Genomic DNA, 15481 nt, shown 5'->3' on the forward strand with positions numbered 1-15481 from the left:
TGAAGCGTGCTCTTTTCGTATCATAATATTCTGGCATCCGCATGTTGAGGAGGAGGAGCGAGAAGGGGAGTTTGAAGATTCAAGTTGCGTGCACTTTAATTCAATAACTCCAGTCAGTCGGTCAATTTGTTTATTGTTTTGTGATCGAAGGCGGCGGTCTATACATGTATTCATGATATAGGACTATGCGATTTGTGTTCTTAAAAAGACTCTACAGCATCTCAGTCCCAAAGCCCTGATTCTCAATGTGCTGGCAGAAATCGAGCAATGCGACTAATTTGCCGCTGCAATTGCACAACAACTGAGAAGATCTTGTTCATTCGTTCATGTTCCAGAGCCTCTGACCTGAAAGGTTCCTCTGATTTGAAAGGCTGATGCAGCAGCAGTGCGCAAAAGGGAGGTAGGCGTCGACAGCTTGGATTAGTGTGCGAAGGGGAGGTTATAATCGTAGCAGAGGCCCACCAGGGAACATAGAGAACAAAGTGTTTGTTATTGGAATGCGGACCACTTACAGCAACTGAGGGAGCTCTTCTATTCGATTCAAATTGGCTATCAAATATGTTGCATTGTTTACTGGCTTATGTGTGCCATGTATGACTTGAATTCCAGTCGGATCTCCAGATTTGCATTTGACTCGAGACCCTGAAGAAGGTAATCCCATGTGAACTCCAATCCCTTAGCTCCAACCCATAGAGGTGCCAATCTATGTAATAAAGAATCTGCAAATGCCCATCCAAGTCCAATAGCTTGGAATTTATGATTTTGAGAAATGTTTCTATGCGTCAACTGTGTGAGTGCAAAATACAACCCAGCCACATCAAGAAATCCAATGAATGCCTTCAACAACTCCTGATATGGATCAAAGCTGTCATTATCTGAAACTTGGAGGAAGGTTGCAAGGCACACAAGCTTAATCAAAGTGGTGCCAAGGTAGACAAGAGCTGCTTTTACGCATGTTCCAACAGTATCATATTCAGATAGCGGAGTGGCTGTGTAATAGACAACGTGAGGACCGAAGGTGAGAGCTGCGCAGTTGAAGAAGTGGAACAGCGTCATTTTCTTCTACTCTGGTCGCTACTAAAAAAAAAGCTTCAGCCAACGATTCAGATATGAAGGAGACCATCTGATATGAAGGAGACCATCGTCGTATATATAGGTTCACATGCACCAGATTTGAGTATTCTGCCATAATTCTATAGCAGACTGCCTATACAGAAGATTGAGTTTATCTCAGTGGCGTATGCAATCAACTTGTTCAATTTCTTAATAGAAGGAGCCTATACCAGGTGTACTCCTCTAGTAGCCTTATAAATATCAACAACAAAGGAGTTTTATTTGTTGCAGATCCGATTTGTTGGGTTGATCTTCCAATGACCAATAAATTTGGAGAAGCCTCACCCAGAATCACATCCATTATGCATGTAGCAACTCCCAAGCAGTAAATTCAAGTTTGTCTTTGGTGATTGAAAATTCCAGATTGGCTGGGCTACCTTCATTTTCGGAGTTAAATATTGTTGCAGAGGAAGTCAATAGAGAAGCAGCCCCAGGTTCCTGCATATTCTTCCTTCTAATTCTGCCTTCAAAATTCTTATCAATCCTGTTCTCAAATGATTTGAAGAAATTTGTTTACAATAGTACAATGATTGTGAGCCTTATATCATGTACAAACCCGAGTCATGTATTAGGTGCTGAGTGGGAATAATGTATGATGCTTGTGTTGTCAACAAGAATATAGTAGAGTTGGAATTTTGTATGTGGTCAAAGAGTTAAGTCTTATTCATATGTATGTTGGTAAGGTACCTTGCTGGAGAGTATTCTTGTACACAGTATTGCAAGCTGATTGATTTGAAGTTGTTGCCATAAGTTTGTTTGGTGTCCATCTTTTCCTCATTGTTTTACTATCTTTTGAGGTTAGAAATGGCTCCAATCGGTGCAATATTAGAGTTAGTGGACAATCTAATACTCTCTAGTATGAATAATACAATCAAAATTAGCAAGGATTTTCTCACCGATATTCATAGTTGTTTACAAAATGTACAAGAAAAGATCGATTTTTTGCAGCTTGAATCATAGCTACAGCAAGAAGAGCTACATCAAAATAGATACCATTCTGAACCTGTTTTTGTTCAGAACATTGAGACAACCACCCATCAGCAGCATGTTAATAATGGTACAGTTCATTCAAATAAAGCAACAGTTATATATGTAGATGCAGAAACTCAGTTTGCACTTCCCAAGCCCATCATCAGACCTTGGGAACAGCTTGTCCACAACAAGCACAGAACTGGTCTTGGATATGACAAGGACTTGTCCTTTCATATTCCAGACTATGCCAAGCCCATTCAGTTTCAGAGTGCTAGATTCATTTATGACAGTTCACCTGCTCCTCAGGACAGTTCAGCTCCAGCTGTTCCAGATTCTACTCCTCTTCCACCGCCACAACAACAACAACAGATCGTAAAATGCCAACACTGTGACCGAGTTGGCCATCTGAAAGATCACTGTTTTGATCTTCATCCATGTGAGCACTGTCATAAAACCAGCCATTCTTCACACAGATGCTTCAGAAATAAACATCCTGCAAGAACAAAGATTCATCTTGGATGGATCGCTTCTTGGCAATGGGCATCAATAGCCAAGAATATATTCCAAACACATGTCAGAACTTGTTCCAGAGTATTGAACAGTCTTGCAGTTGAGTTTTCTCCATCTTCTCACCTTGTATCTGACAGGGGGGGAGATGATGGTCATCTACAAGCTTCAAAGTCACATCAAGCGAGCCTGAGTCACAACCTGCCACACCAGTTTCAGAGTTGTAGCCAGAGACAAAGATGCGATGCCTGAACATGCCTTCAGTTGGCAATCTGGGACACTTCCTCTAGCAGAAGACTTCAGCTTCTTGCCAGTTTTGGAAGAGTTCCAGGAATCGCAGAGTTGTTGGTCATCATTAAACCATCACAGATTAAGAACACTTCCTCTAGCAGAAGACTCCAGCTTCTTGCCAGTTTTGGAAGAGTTCCAGGAATTGCATTAAGCATTCCAGAGTTGTTGGTCATCCTTAAACCATCACAGGTTGAGACTTCCCTTTTAAGGTTGAAGTTTTACCTTTTATGCGGGGTGAGACCTCCCTTTTATGGTTGAAGGTTTCCCTCTTTAAAACAATAGGATCACTTCCTCTAGCAAAAAACTTCAGTTTCTTGCCAATTTTGGAAGAGTTCCAGGAATCGCACTAAGCGTTCCAGTGTTGGTGGTCATCCTTAAACCACCGCCCTTTATACCAACATTTCATAGAGCACATTCAGCCTAGTGCTGCCATGCATTTTTTGCACATTTTGTATTACAACTCTCTTCTTGGACTCATACATAACCCTTCGGATTAAGGGGGGGAATGTTGGACACCTAATCCTAAAGGGTTAGTGTGGAAGCCGAAAAGACTAAGCAGTCCAAGAGACCTTGTGATCTGAAACCCAAGAGTCACATATTTGTACTATAAATGTACATCTATTGTTAATAAAAAAATGAACTCACATGATTTATCTTTCCTACTCTTTGTTGTCCATGTGTGTTTAACAAAATCGAGCGCCCATCATTTGAATGGTTCAATGACTAGCTATGGGTTCAGGGGCATTTCGTCGGATTGTCCAGGGAGTCTTGCTCTTTGGCAGCTGTCACAAGCTTGAATAGACTTCTTTGCATATTTGAATATTGTGGGGCAATAATACCCTGTTTGTAGGACTTTGTGACTGGTTCTTCGATCTGCGAAATTTGCGCCACACAGTCCGTTGTGACAGGCTTTCAAAATGTCAAAAATTTCATCTTCACGAACACATCTTCTGATGTGCATATCCACCCCTGTATGGAATAGGTAGCCCCCAATCCAAGAAAATCAAGTACTGCACTGGACAATCTTCTTTCGTTCATTGGGAGTCAGATGTTTTGGTAGCTTGCCTACTGCTAAATAATTCGCAACATCAGCATACCAGGGTGTTTTGACAGTAACAACGAAGAAATGTTCATCTGGAAATTGATCTTCGACTGTTGCTGCGTCCACTGGTTTTGGCATTTGTGAGAGAAAGTCAGCTACAGGATTTTCCTTTCCAGGTCGCTCTTTTATTATGATGTTGAATTCCTGCAATAAAATCAGCCATCTGGTTACTCTATCATTTGTGATTGGTTTATTTGCTAAATATTTTATGGCAGAGTGATTTGTATATAAAAAACAGGATATCTAGTAATATAATGCCTAAATATATTTATAGCATGAAAAACAGCTAAAAATTCTTTTTCAGTAACGATATAATTCAACTTAGCTGGAGACAAATTCTTGCTAATATAAGAAATTGCGTATGGTTTTTTGTCTTCTTCCTACCCAAGGACTGCTCCAATAGCTATGTCTGAAGCATATGATGAAATTTGGAATGGTAGGTACCAATTTGGACCTCTAAGTACTGGGGCTGTTGACACAAGCTTTTTCAGATCCCCAAAAGCATGGTCACATTTATCTGTCCAAACAAAGTCAACATTTCCTGTCAGTGCATATAGAGGTGTAGCAATGTGAGAAAAATGTTCTATAAATCTCCTATAATAACCAGAAAATCCAAGAAAAGTGCGTACCTCTGTCTGTGTGGTAGGAGTAGGTATTAACAAGATTATCTAAATTTTGGCTGGATCTACCTATATTCCAGCTGTTGAGATATAATGACCTAGGATGAGTCCTTCAGTCATCATCATATAGCATTTTTCATGGCTCAAGCAAAGTCTGGTGGCAATGCATCGTTGCAGCACCCTTTCCAATGTGTCTAATGTTGGGTCGAAATTATCTCCATATGGTGTAAAAACATCCATATATACTTCGAGCCCTTCATTTATTAAATCTGAAAAGACGCTGAGGATAGCCCTTTGAAATGTGGAAGGGGCATTGCATAGGCCAAAGGGTAAAACTCTATAGGCAAACATTTCCCAAGGACAGGTAAAAGTAGTTTTGTCTTTGTCTTCAGGGGTAATATGAATCTGATTGTATCCACTGAAGCCATCCAAGAAAGAAAAGAATTTATTTCCTGCTAATGTATCTAATACCTAGTCAATGAATGGAAGGGGAAAGTGGTATTTTTGTGTTGCTTTATTTAGTTCTCTGTAATCTACACAAATCCTCCACTTTCCATTCTTCTTTGGCACCACTACAAGCAGAGAGACCCATTTGCTATCGGAGATAGGATAAATAAAGTTTACATCTAAAATTTTTTGTAGTTCAGCTTTCACAATGTCTTTTAGATGAGGGTTAAGTCTCCTTTGGGGTTGGCGAACAGGTCTTGCATCCTTTTCTGTGTAAATGTGGTGTGTACATAACTGGGGATCGATTCCTTTCATGTCCGGATAATCCCATGCAAATGCTTCCTTGTATTTTCTCAGTAGTTGGATTAGCTTCTCTTCTTGTTCGGGAGTCAGGTTGCTATTAATGTTTAAAGTTTTTCTTGGCTCAATCTCTATAGTTTTTCTATTTGACATAGAGGTAGTAGGTATTGTTTGATCATGAGTGTCTTTGAGAGGATCTTCTTCTAATTCATTATCAAATACTGCCTCTATCATGTCACATTGTATGTGGGATCTGGATTTAGCTTGGTTATTAAAGTTGTTAATAACATCATCCTCTATTTGATCTTTGAAATCGAGGGCATATTTTATGGTTAATGGGGATGTAATGTTTTTGGTGAGGTATGATATAGTATCTTTGTTAGTTTTTATTATCATGACACTTGGCTGGGCGGGAGGGTATAGGGCTAGATTCTTGATGTTACTCCCTCTAGTTATGGTCATGCTGCCTTGTCGGTAGCCAATGTAAGCATCAACAGTTATAAGCCAAGGTCTACCTAAAATCAATGGATGTCCATCAAGTAGGTTTTTGGGGTTTATTATCACAAAGTCGGTAGGATATTCCCAGCAATCAACGAATACTGTGACATCTTATAGTGTCCCTTCTAGCCTAACCACTGATCAGTCAGCCAGTTCTAATAAAGTGGAAGTCGGTTCTACTGATGTAATGCCCAGTTTTTGACAAGTGATGGTTGTTAAAATATTAATTGCAGCCCCTAAATCAACTAAGGCATTTGAAAAGGTTTGTCCATTGATTTGTATTGTCACTATTGGATTTCTTGGGTCTTCATACTTGACAGGTGTTTCGCTTCCTGATAACAGGTCAGAGAAGGTGATAACTACTTGGACTGTTGGTTTATTTGTTATTCTCCTCCTTGGTTTTTTCATACATAGCTCTTTAATGACCTTTGCATATATTGGGATGTCTTGGATGGCTTGGAGGAGTGGGATTTTTATCTACAAATTCTTAAGTTCTCCTAGAATATAAAAATCAGGATGTTCTATAGAACGTGGTACAATTAATCGTTCTGGGAATGGGAGAGAAGATGTGGTTGTTTGATTATGAGTCTGTTGTCTGATCACATCTTCTTCTTGTGATGGTTGTTCTACAGGTAACTAATTTTCAACTTGAACAGTCTTATCTCCCTCTGTTTCTATAATGCGCCCAAACCTTAATTGAAGGTCATTGCACTCCCTTAGATTGATTTCTAGTTTTGGTGTTTCAATTATTTGAATATATTGAATTGGTCTGTTATTTGGGTTTGGGTTGGGTTGGGTTGGGAGTTGCAGTCTTAAATTGGAGTGGGGGTTTTATTTTAGTGCTGGCAGTGTAGGTTGAGGGAGTGGAATGGTTCCTACTGGCTGATTCATCGATCTTTGCCAGTTTTTCTGCCAGGCTTGATTTTGTGAAGTAGGAGGGGACCATTGTGTTGGATACACATTATTTTGCCAATATGGTGGAGCATAGGGAAAATTTGGCCAATTAGATTCACTTGTTTGATTTGGCCATGGAGAGGATGAAGGAAATGGTTGTTGTGGCCAATTTGGGAAGGGGGGTTGATTTTGCCACATTGTATTATATTGCTAAGCATGATATTGTGGAGGTTGAAAAGAAGAAGTTGGATCAGGGAACATACTTGATTTTCGTGGCTACCATTGATAGTGCTGATTAAGTAGGTACACCAGCTTTGGTTCTTCTTCCACTTCTTTGTGTACTACTTTTAAACTAGGAAGTGAGGGACAACTCTCTGTAGAGTGGTCTTTTGTACAAATGGCGCAAACTTGAACTGCATCTAATGGGCACTCTTTGTGGCTATGTTTCTTTTTGCATCTGGGACAGAATATTGCTAGATTTTTCTCTACCTCTGCTTGTTTCTACTTTGCTTGCATAATATCGATCTATGTTGTCAGAGTCCCCAATATATCAATTTTGAAATTCTCCAATAAATTTCCAATTTCTACGCGAGTTACTCCTTCTGTAGAGATCATGTTGTCCCTTGTAAACCTGTCATGTTCTACTTGTTTTAGTCTTGTGCTGTCTCTCGAACTCCTGATACATAAATCAATAATGTCAGCAAAATTTTCTTGATAAATATCTCCTTTTCCCATAATATTTAGTGTTTCAATCCAGTGTTCCTTCATTCCTTTAATTAATGTTGTTTTTAATACATTATCAAGTAAGGGTAATGATTCATAAGGAGATCTTTGAAGATTATACTGAAAACGTTCAACATACTCCTCTAATGTTTCATTAGGTCTAGTTACCATCTGAAATATTTCATCTTTTAACTCTCTAGACCTACAATAATCCTGATATTTTTTCAGAAAAGCACCTTTCATTTGATCCCAATTATTTATAACACCTCCACCCAACCCCATAAACCATCTTAAAGTAGCCCCTTTTAATGTAGAGGGAAATAATTTTAGCTTTTGGGGATCAGTGGTATAGTCATATCCTCTGCACAACACATCAAATTCAAATAAAAATGCATCCGGATCTTCTGATGTAAGGCCATGGAATGTAGGGATGTGCTGGAGTGGAATGGCCTTCATGGGTGCATTAGCTGCAGTATCTACAATGGGATATTGTAGTGTGGAGATTTGGGCGTTTTGCTGGTTTTGGGCCATTTCGTCAAATATGCGCCAATAACCTTCTGGGATGTCTAGGAGGGTATTCCTAGGCTGACTAGAAGGAGCAGGAATGGCCTTAACAGCACTTCCTTGATCTGGGATAATGAGAGTTCCTTGCTGAATTAATGTTTGGGGGGATTCTTTGTTTTGGATGATCTTTACAGCACTTCCCTTATCTGGGCTTCTTAATGGCTGAATTATCCCAAGAGGAGATCCTGGTTCTTCAGTTTCCCTTGTTTCTCCTCTTCCTTCTCAAAGGTTGCTAAGGTTCTCTTGTTGTAATGATTTTGGGCTAGAATTCTCAATTTCTTGAAAATCTTGCTCCTCAGTTTGGCTATGCACCTCAGCCAATGCTACAGATGGTGATCTTGTGGCTTGAAGGGAACTAGTAGGTTGTTTAGAAGTAACTTTTCTAGGTCCTACTGAAGGCTGAGATTCTGCTTTCTTAAGGATTTCGTCTATAAAGGTTGATCAACCAAGGGTCACCGGCCCCTTAGCTTTTTCAGGTTTGGGTAGTGGTTTAGGATTCTTTTCAGGCTTTTTCTACTTAGTCATACACACAAATCAAATTCTAATTTATACCCAAAACAACAACAAATCTGTAGGAAAGTGGGTAGGGGAGCAATGCTATTACATGCTTCGTACGCAGGTTCTTACCCTCAGTTTTTAAAACCCAATTCCGTCCTAGCAGGTACTTACACTACTCTGAAAAGAAACAAATGGCTACACTCTCCCCTGGCAATGATGCCAAAATGTCGAGCAGTAAAAAGGGTCTTTTTCACCTCTATTTACCCTACATAATTGTAAATCGAGGTATGATTTGTTATCTCAAAGAGCGTATTCAGTCTGAGGCGGTCATTTGTCAGAGTAATGCTAGTAGTATAGTGCTTTTAAATACAAGAGTAAATGGATGCTTGAAATAAAAATCTACTCTCAAAAAGAAACTTTAGCACTCTGAGATTTAAATCATTCACTTAGAAAACTACAGCAACTTATCAGTCAAGGGTGCAGTAATAATAACTCATCCCTTTGTAAACTGATGTAATTGAGAAGCAATTTAAGGAAAAGATCATCAACCTGGGAACTAGACAACAACTGTCAATGTTCACTACAATTTCAGATCGTTTTGTGCACATCAAAGCAATGATAATTCAAATGACAGGAAATGGAACAACGACTGACCTATTTAACTCAATTGAATAGCAAAGATTTAACCTATGAAAATGAAGCAGTAATTGCAATCTTCACTCAGAAATGATTTAAACAACAAACAGAAATGGGACAGCAAACTAAAGGAAGCTATGAAATATTGAACAACAACTTAAACCAAATGTAAATGCACAACAAACCAAATCAAATGTTATATGCAACACTGTTCTGTTAAAGGAATAGTAATCTGTGTTTCGGCATAACAATGGTTAATCCCGGTTGTGAAGAAACAACAATTGTGATCACGGTGGAACAACAGTCCCAATGAACAACAATCACACTTAGAAGTAAACCGTAGATAAATAGACAATAATACTGATTTATAAATACATAGCACTGTTACTCTGTAATCGAACAGTAACGGTAATTTGTTAAGGAACAATAATGTTATATAATAATATCAGTTTGGCAAAGGAACAACAATACGATATAACTTTAGAACGAGTAGCATAACATTCCTGTGCAGAGAATAACCTTACTATTCAAATGGGAATCGAAATATAACAGAGATAATACATGAAATAAGGGATAGTAGATTACTGAACAAAGTAGAAAAGAGAAATCAAACAACACACGACTTGAAATCAAGAATTAATGGTACAGGAAGCAAGTGATCCACCAGGGCCGGGCCCTTAGCCTCTAGGGATGCACTGCTTATAATTACTCCAGAATCAAAGATGGAATGGCAACAGAATGTATATATTAATCATCAAAATAGAGTTACAGTAAATCACTCTTTCAGAGAGAGTCGATGATCAAAGTTCCAAGTACAATAGTGAATTTCATAAAAACAACAATAGTCTCCTTTGGCTAGCAATGTTGCCCCTTCTTATAGCAGCCGAGCGAAGATGTCAATGATATAGAGAATCATTAAGGTAGTGATCCCTCAAGATCAAAGGATCCAGAGGGATTTGCCATACTATTAGCTCTCAGTTATCTTCTCATTCTCTTGTGTCGATTTGGTATCTCCTCTTCCTTTTCCTGCTTTGTACGCTCTAATATGGATTGCCTTGTTTGGATGTGGTTCCCTGTCAAAGGGAGAATAGTTGATTGCATCTTGTTATTTCCTTTAGAGTGGTGATTTTATGTTTTCTTCTTTTTCTACATAGAAAAGGGTAATTATTAGTAATCTTACGTTGCACACAAATCTTCAAGATTTTATCATAATCTCTCATCATATATGTATTTCATAATGTAAAGAAGTTATGAATTTAAATAAAGGCTGAAAAAATAAGTGGTAATTACATACCTTCTCGAGTGCTCAACACCGTTCCTCTAAGCACAGATTCCCCAGCCCAAGGAAGCATCAGACTACAAGAAGACATCAATTGAATTTGATGTGAAATACATACGTCCCATTGACCAAATGGAGATGCACAAGTAGACTCGACAAATGATTTCATCTATTCTCACTAACATTATTATGAGTTTGTCTAAATTGCAGGTGGTTACATTAGCCCATGTTCAATTACAATTGAAGATGGAGAAATTCTATGTACTAGCCAAAGACACCGTGATCAAAGCTTTGGAGGACTTGGTGATCAAAGTAGGTTATGATCCTACAAATATCAATGTTGCATAAGAGCTCCTAAGGAAAAATAATACTGCATAGCATCATTAAAGAAGCAGTTGAAATTACCAGCCATGGAAGATCCTATGGCCAAGGACATTGAAGAAACAGAGTCACAGAAGGTAGACATGATGAATCTCATCATGGAGGAGAGTGCATAGTTGAAGAAAATGGAGACAAAGATGGAAAAGATAATCAAGGAAAAGGAGAAATCTACCAAAATGGTTATTCTCCCTTTGGAAGCACTGCCTATCACAACAATTCCTACAACTACATCTTCTACAACAAACAAAGGGGCTGTTGCAGATGAGTTGGTAAGTGCAGTGTAGAACTTGTCTCTCCAAACTAAAGAAATCAAAATATTGCAAGCTCAAGCCAATATTCTACAAGACGAGAAGGCAAAGACTGAAAATTTCCATGCAGCAGAGCTACAGAGAGCTCAAAACCAGATAGATGTATGGAGGAAATCATCAACTGAGTCTTCTATTGGCCACACAATGGCCCAAGTTAAAGAAATTATTTGGAACAATATAATTGAAGTAATGGATGAAATCTGGCCTTGTATCCAGATTATATTTGAGAAGAAATAGTTGATGGAGAAAGCCAAGTAGACCATTCCACTATCCACACTGAATTGGGAGAAATGCCTACCACAGCCAACCACATTATGAAATTTCTCAACTCTAAAAGTAAATGTGAAATGGATGATTTGGGGGTAGATTACATAATAGAAACAATCTTATAAGTAAAGAAAGTTTTGACAAAGAAGAATTTGATTGTGCAGCTGACAGAGAAATGTCACAGTTTGGAGGTAGCAGTTAATAGGTTTTTCATCGGAATAGAAGCATTAAATAAGAAGGGTCTACCTTCTTTACTTGTAATCAATGACAAGCTGATGACAAGGGAAGAATATATGAGGAAGTTGAAATACATTGCAAAGGATACTGCCAAGTATTCCCACATTAAATGTGCTATGATAGGGATATCATTTTACGAAGCTATCAACAACACGAGTTTCATCCAACATGAGATAAAGCACATTTTTGTAGTAAAAACCACATTTTCTCTATTATGAAACCAACTCACAAAAAGATAGAAAACATAGTTGAACACCTTAGAATTCAACCTCTTCAAGGGGGCAACCTCCTTTACATTACACAAATGAACAATTCTTGGATGATACAAATGACAAGACCTCCTTTCTATATATAGGAGTCTAAGGGGTCATAATATAATCAGAGCCGACATAACAATAATAATGTAAGGGCACAATAATAACAATATGGGGAATACATGGGCACAACAATATAATAAGGGGGTTGTACTAATAACAATAAGGGGTTACACTAGTAGTACAGGGGCCTAACATGCTCCTCTCCTTCAAAAAGTCTTGTCCTCAACGCTTGAGTAGTTCTTGATTCTTCTGTATAAAATTCTGATCATCCCATGTGGAATCTTCAGTGGGTAAGTTCTTCCACTTGATGAGATACTCTAAAATTGATCGATTTCATAGCTGTTGGGTTCTTGTTTCTATGACTGCTCCAGGTTCCAATATAATTTTTCCTTCCTCTTCAAGTTCTGGCAATATTGTTTGAATTGGGATCTTCTGCAACTTTCGAATGAGGGATCTTCCATTCATCCCTTGCTTCGTTTATCAAATCTGGTTGGATAATAGAAATAGCACAAAACAATGCTTCCACATCCTCATCCTTTCTTGAGAGTGCATTTGCAACAAAATTTCACTTCCCTTTTCTATAGATGATGTCAAAGTCATAACCCAACATATTTGTGACCCATTTTTTCTATTCTTCTAAAGATAATAGTTGTTCTAAAAGGTATTTAAGACTAACATGATCCATTTTTACCTTGAAGTGTCTTCCCATTCAGTAAGGTCACCATTTCTTAAGTGCATGTAGTATTGCCAACGTTTCCTTCTCATAAATAGCTTGCTTGAGATGTAGCAATAAAATTACCCAATCACCTACATAAAAACATTTTTCACTACGATGTTGATCTACCTCTTGTTTCATTCGATTTTTCACCAAAGTGGCGTTATCCTTTAAAAGTTGGAGAACTTGTTGTTGATGCTTGATGTGATCTTTCACTGCTTGAACCTTTTTCTTCTTGATATGTCCTTCTGTCTTGAGAGTTTGAGGAGTGGTAATTTCTTCCAATGCTTTACAAGATATGTTCGGATTCATTTCTTGATGCTCAATGTGATCTTTCACATCTTGAACATTTTTCTTCTTGATACGTCCTTCTATCTTGATAGTTTGAAGAGTGGTAATTCTGACCAATGAATTACAAGATATGGTTGGATTCATTTCTTCTTTCTCGATGTGATCTTTCACTTCTTGCACCTTTTTCTTTTTGATATTTCATTCTATCTTGAGAGTTTGAGGAGTGGTAATTCTTGTCAATGCTTTACAAGATATGGTCTGATTCATTTCTTCTTTCTCTGGGGTTGGGTCCTGGCGTATATCCTCTTCCTTTGATGTTTCTTGATCTTTTTCTTCCTCCTCTTCATACTCTATGTAAAATAATTTCTTCTCAGCACACTTATGACCTTTTGTGCTTTTGCTATCACAATTGTAACAAAGCCCTTTTTCTGTTTTTTCTTCCAATTGTTGTGGTGTAACCCTTGTAGGTTGTGGAAGGCTAGGAGAAACAACACTTCCATATTTATAGTTGTGAGGGGTAGACTTCCTTGTTGCCATAATTTTACATTCCACTATGTAACAAAGACCTCTTACTCTTTCCAATTGTTGCGGTGTTGCTCTAAAGAAGGTGTTTCTCTTTGTATCCTCATAATGTGCTATCATTTCCTCCCTGAAAATTGACCGCATAACAAGCTATTTAGGAAAACAAAGCCCTTTATACCATAAAAATTGATTCAGTTATAAATATGAAGATGAAATACCATGGTACACCATGTAGATCAAAATATTGCTCCATCTGAAGTATCCTATTTACTAGATCCTTGCCATCAAACTTCCTCATATTGCCTTTTCTTGATTTTAGGAGCTTGATCTTGAAAGGACTGTAACTCTGTAATTTTGGTTCTTCCAGTTCTGAAATTGTGACCTATAGTAGCCCTTTGCGTCCTCTTTCCAATGCCACCAGTCTGATCAAAGTTAGATTCTCCAAGAAAGAGTTATGAACAATCTCCCAAGATGACTTGATTATATACCTTTTCAAAATATCTAACTTATATGAAGTGCCACGTGTCACTGTGTTAACCTTAGGATCTGAAAAATATACACAGGACACTACAATATGTTCACTTTCTGTAACTTCTTACGAAATTTCAATCTGATGCTCAAAACAAGAGTTATGACGATTTTCCCTTGGTCACCTGTTTGGAATGTAATTTAGGAGTTTGCGAAAAGACCAACTTCCTCAGATCATATCTCCACAAATGTAGCGCGAAAAGATTTGAAATTTGGATCCAAGTTTTGATGTGATTTTGTCTCAAATGGGTTTTTTTTTTCACTTCTGAAACGTTGCAGAAAAAAAGTTAGAGAAAAATTTCCAAGATGACCTATTTGGAGTAGCGAAACCCAAGAATCCAAAGCTCTTATACCAAATGTTATGAAACCAGCTCACAAAAAGATAGAAAAGATAGTTGAACACTTTAGAATTCAGCCTCTTTGAGAGGGTAACCTCCTTTACATTACATAAATGAACAATTCTTGGATGATACAAATGACAAGACCTCCTTTCTGTATATACGAGTCTAAGGGGTCATAATATAATCTGAGCTGACATAACAATAATAACAATAGTGGGCTTCTATGGGGCACAATAATAATAATATGGGGACTACATGGGCACAACAATATAATAAGGGGGTTGTACTAATAACAATAAGGGGTTACACTAGTAGTATAGTGGCCCAACACGCTTGGTATACTGAGGTAGATGAGATCTACCACAAGGAAACAAAAATTACCATTCCAGATCAAGAGCGGTGGGATAAATTATGTGAATACCAAGATTAAAGAGAGGGCCATCTTCACTAGCGCAACACCGAAATAGTGGCCACTCAGCAACTGTTCTCTACCAAAGTAGTGCCAGATGTCTAGATCACTTCACCAAATTCACCTCTTTTGGTCGCATTATTTCATTTTTGTTAGTTTGAAGTTAATAATAGAATGCCATGTCAATGAGGCATTAATTGTAATTTTTTTTTGCAAATAATGTTTAAATACTTCATTCATTTGAAGTATTGAGGGTTGGTTCCTGATCATTGTAACTATTTTTATCAAGCATTGTACTTTTTCCACGTTGTTGGAGCACCTTTAATACAAAGACTTTTCACAGGATTCTTGTGTTGCGATTTACTGGTGATGTTTTTCTTATTGTAATTGTTGTTTCCATTGTTATTCTATGTATGTTTATCATCTGAAATCTAATTGTAAAACAGGAGATGTGAAAAATAAGATATGTTATTGAACACTTTATTTGGACTACTTTTACAATCTCTATGTTTTCTTCTGAAGTGTGATTAAAAAATTCTTAAATGCTTTTCAATCACTACTGAAACACACTTTTTCTCCATTTCATAATTCAATTCAAAATATCCAGTAAATGTAACTAGCTTTCCGTGTGATTACTCTTTTAAACATTCGGTGCAAAATCCAGCCTAATTTGACTCCATAGCCCAATGGAATGAAAATAATTTGATCAGATCAACCAACC

General features: G+C 37.8%; 1 protein-coding gene across 1 annotated transcript; it reads right to left on the reverse strand.

Moving 5' to 3' along the window:
- Window positions 1–570: 570 nt before the first annotated feature.
- Window positions 571–1056, reverse strand: LOC149266285 (uncharacterized). Its single transcript, XM_089407758.1, has one exon. It carries the CDS (start codon window positions 1054–1056, stop codon window positions 571–573), a length of 486 nt encoding a protein of 161 aa, XP_089263884.1.
- Window positions 1057–15481: the final 14425 nt, after the last annotated feature.

This window comes from Pinus tabuliformis, chromosome 6 (assembly GCF_031772625.1).
Source record: "Pinus tabuliformis cultivar Carrire ecotype Pingquan chromosome 6, CPIR1, whole genome shotgun sequence".
Taxonomy (NCBI): Eukaryota; Viridiplantae; Streptophyta; class Pinopsida; order Pinales; family Pinaceae; genus Pinus; species Pinus tabuliformis.

Excerpts from the sequence above, each read along its gene's own strand:
- LOC149266285 (XM_089407758.1), bottom strand. The coding sequence starts at position 1,056 with ATGACGCTGTTCCACTTCTTCAACTGCGCAGCTCTCACCTTCGGTCCT.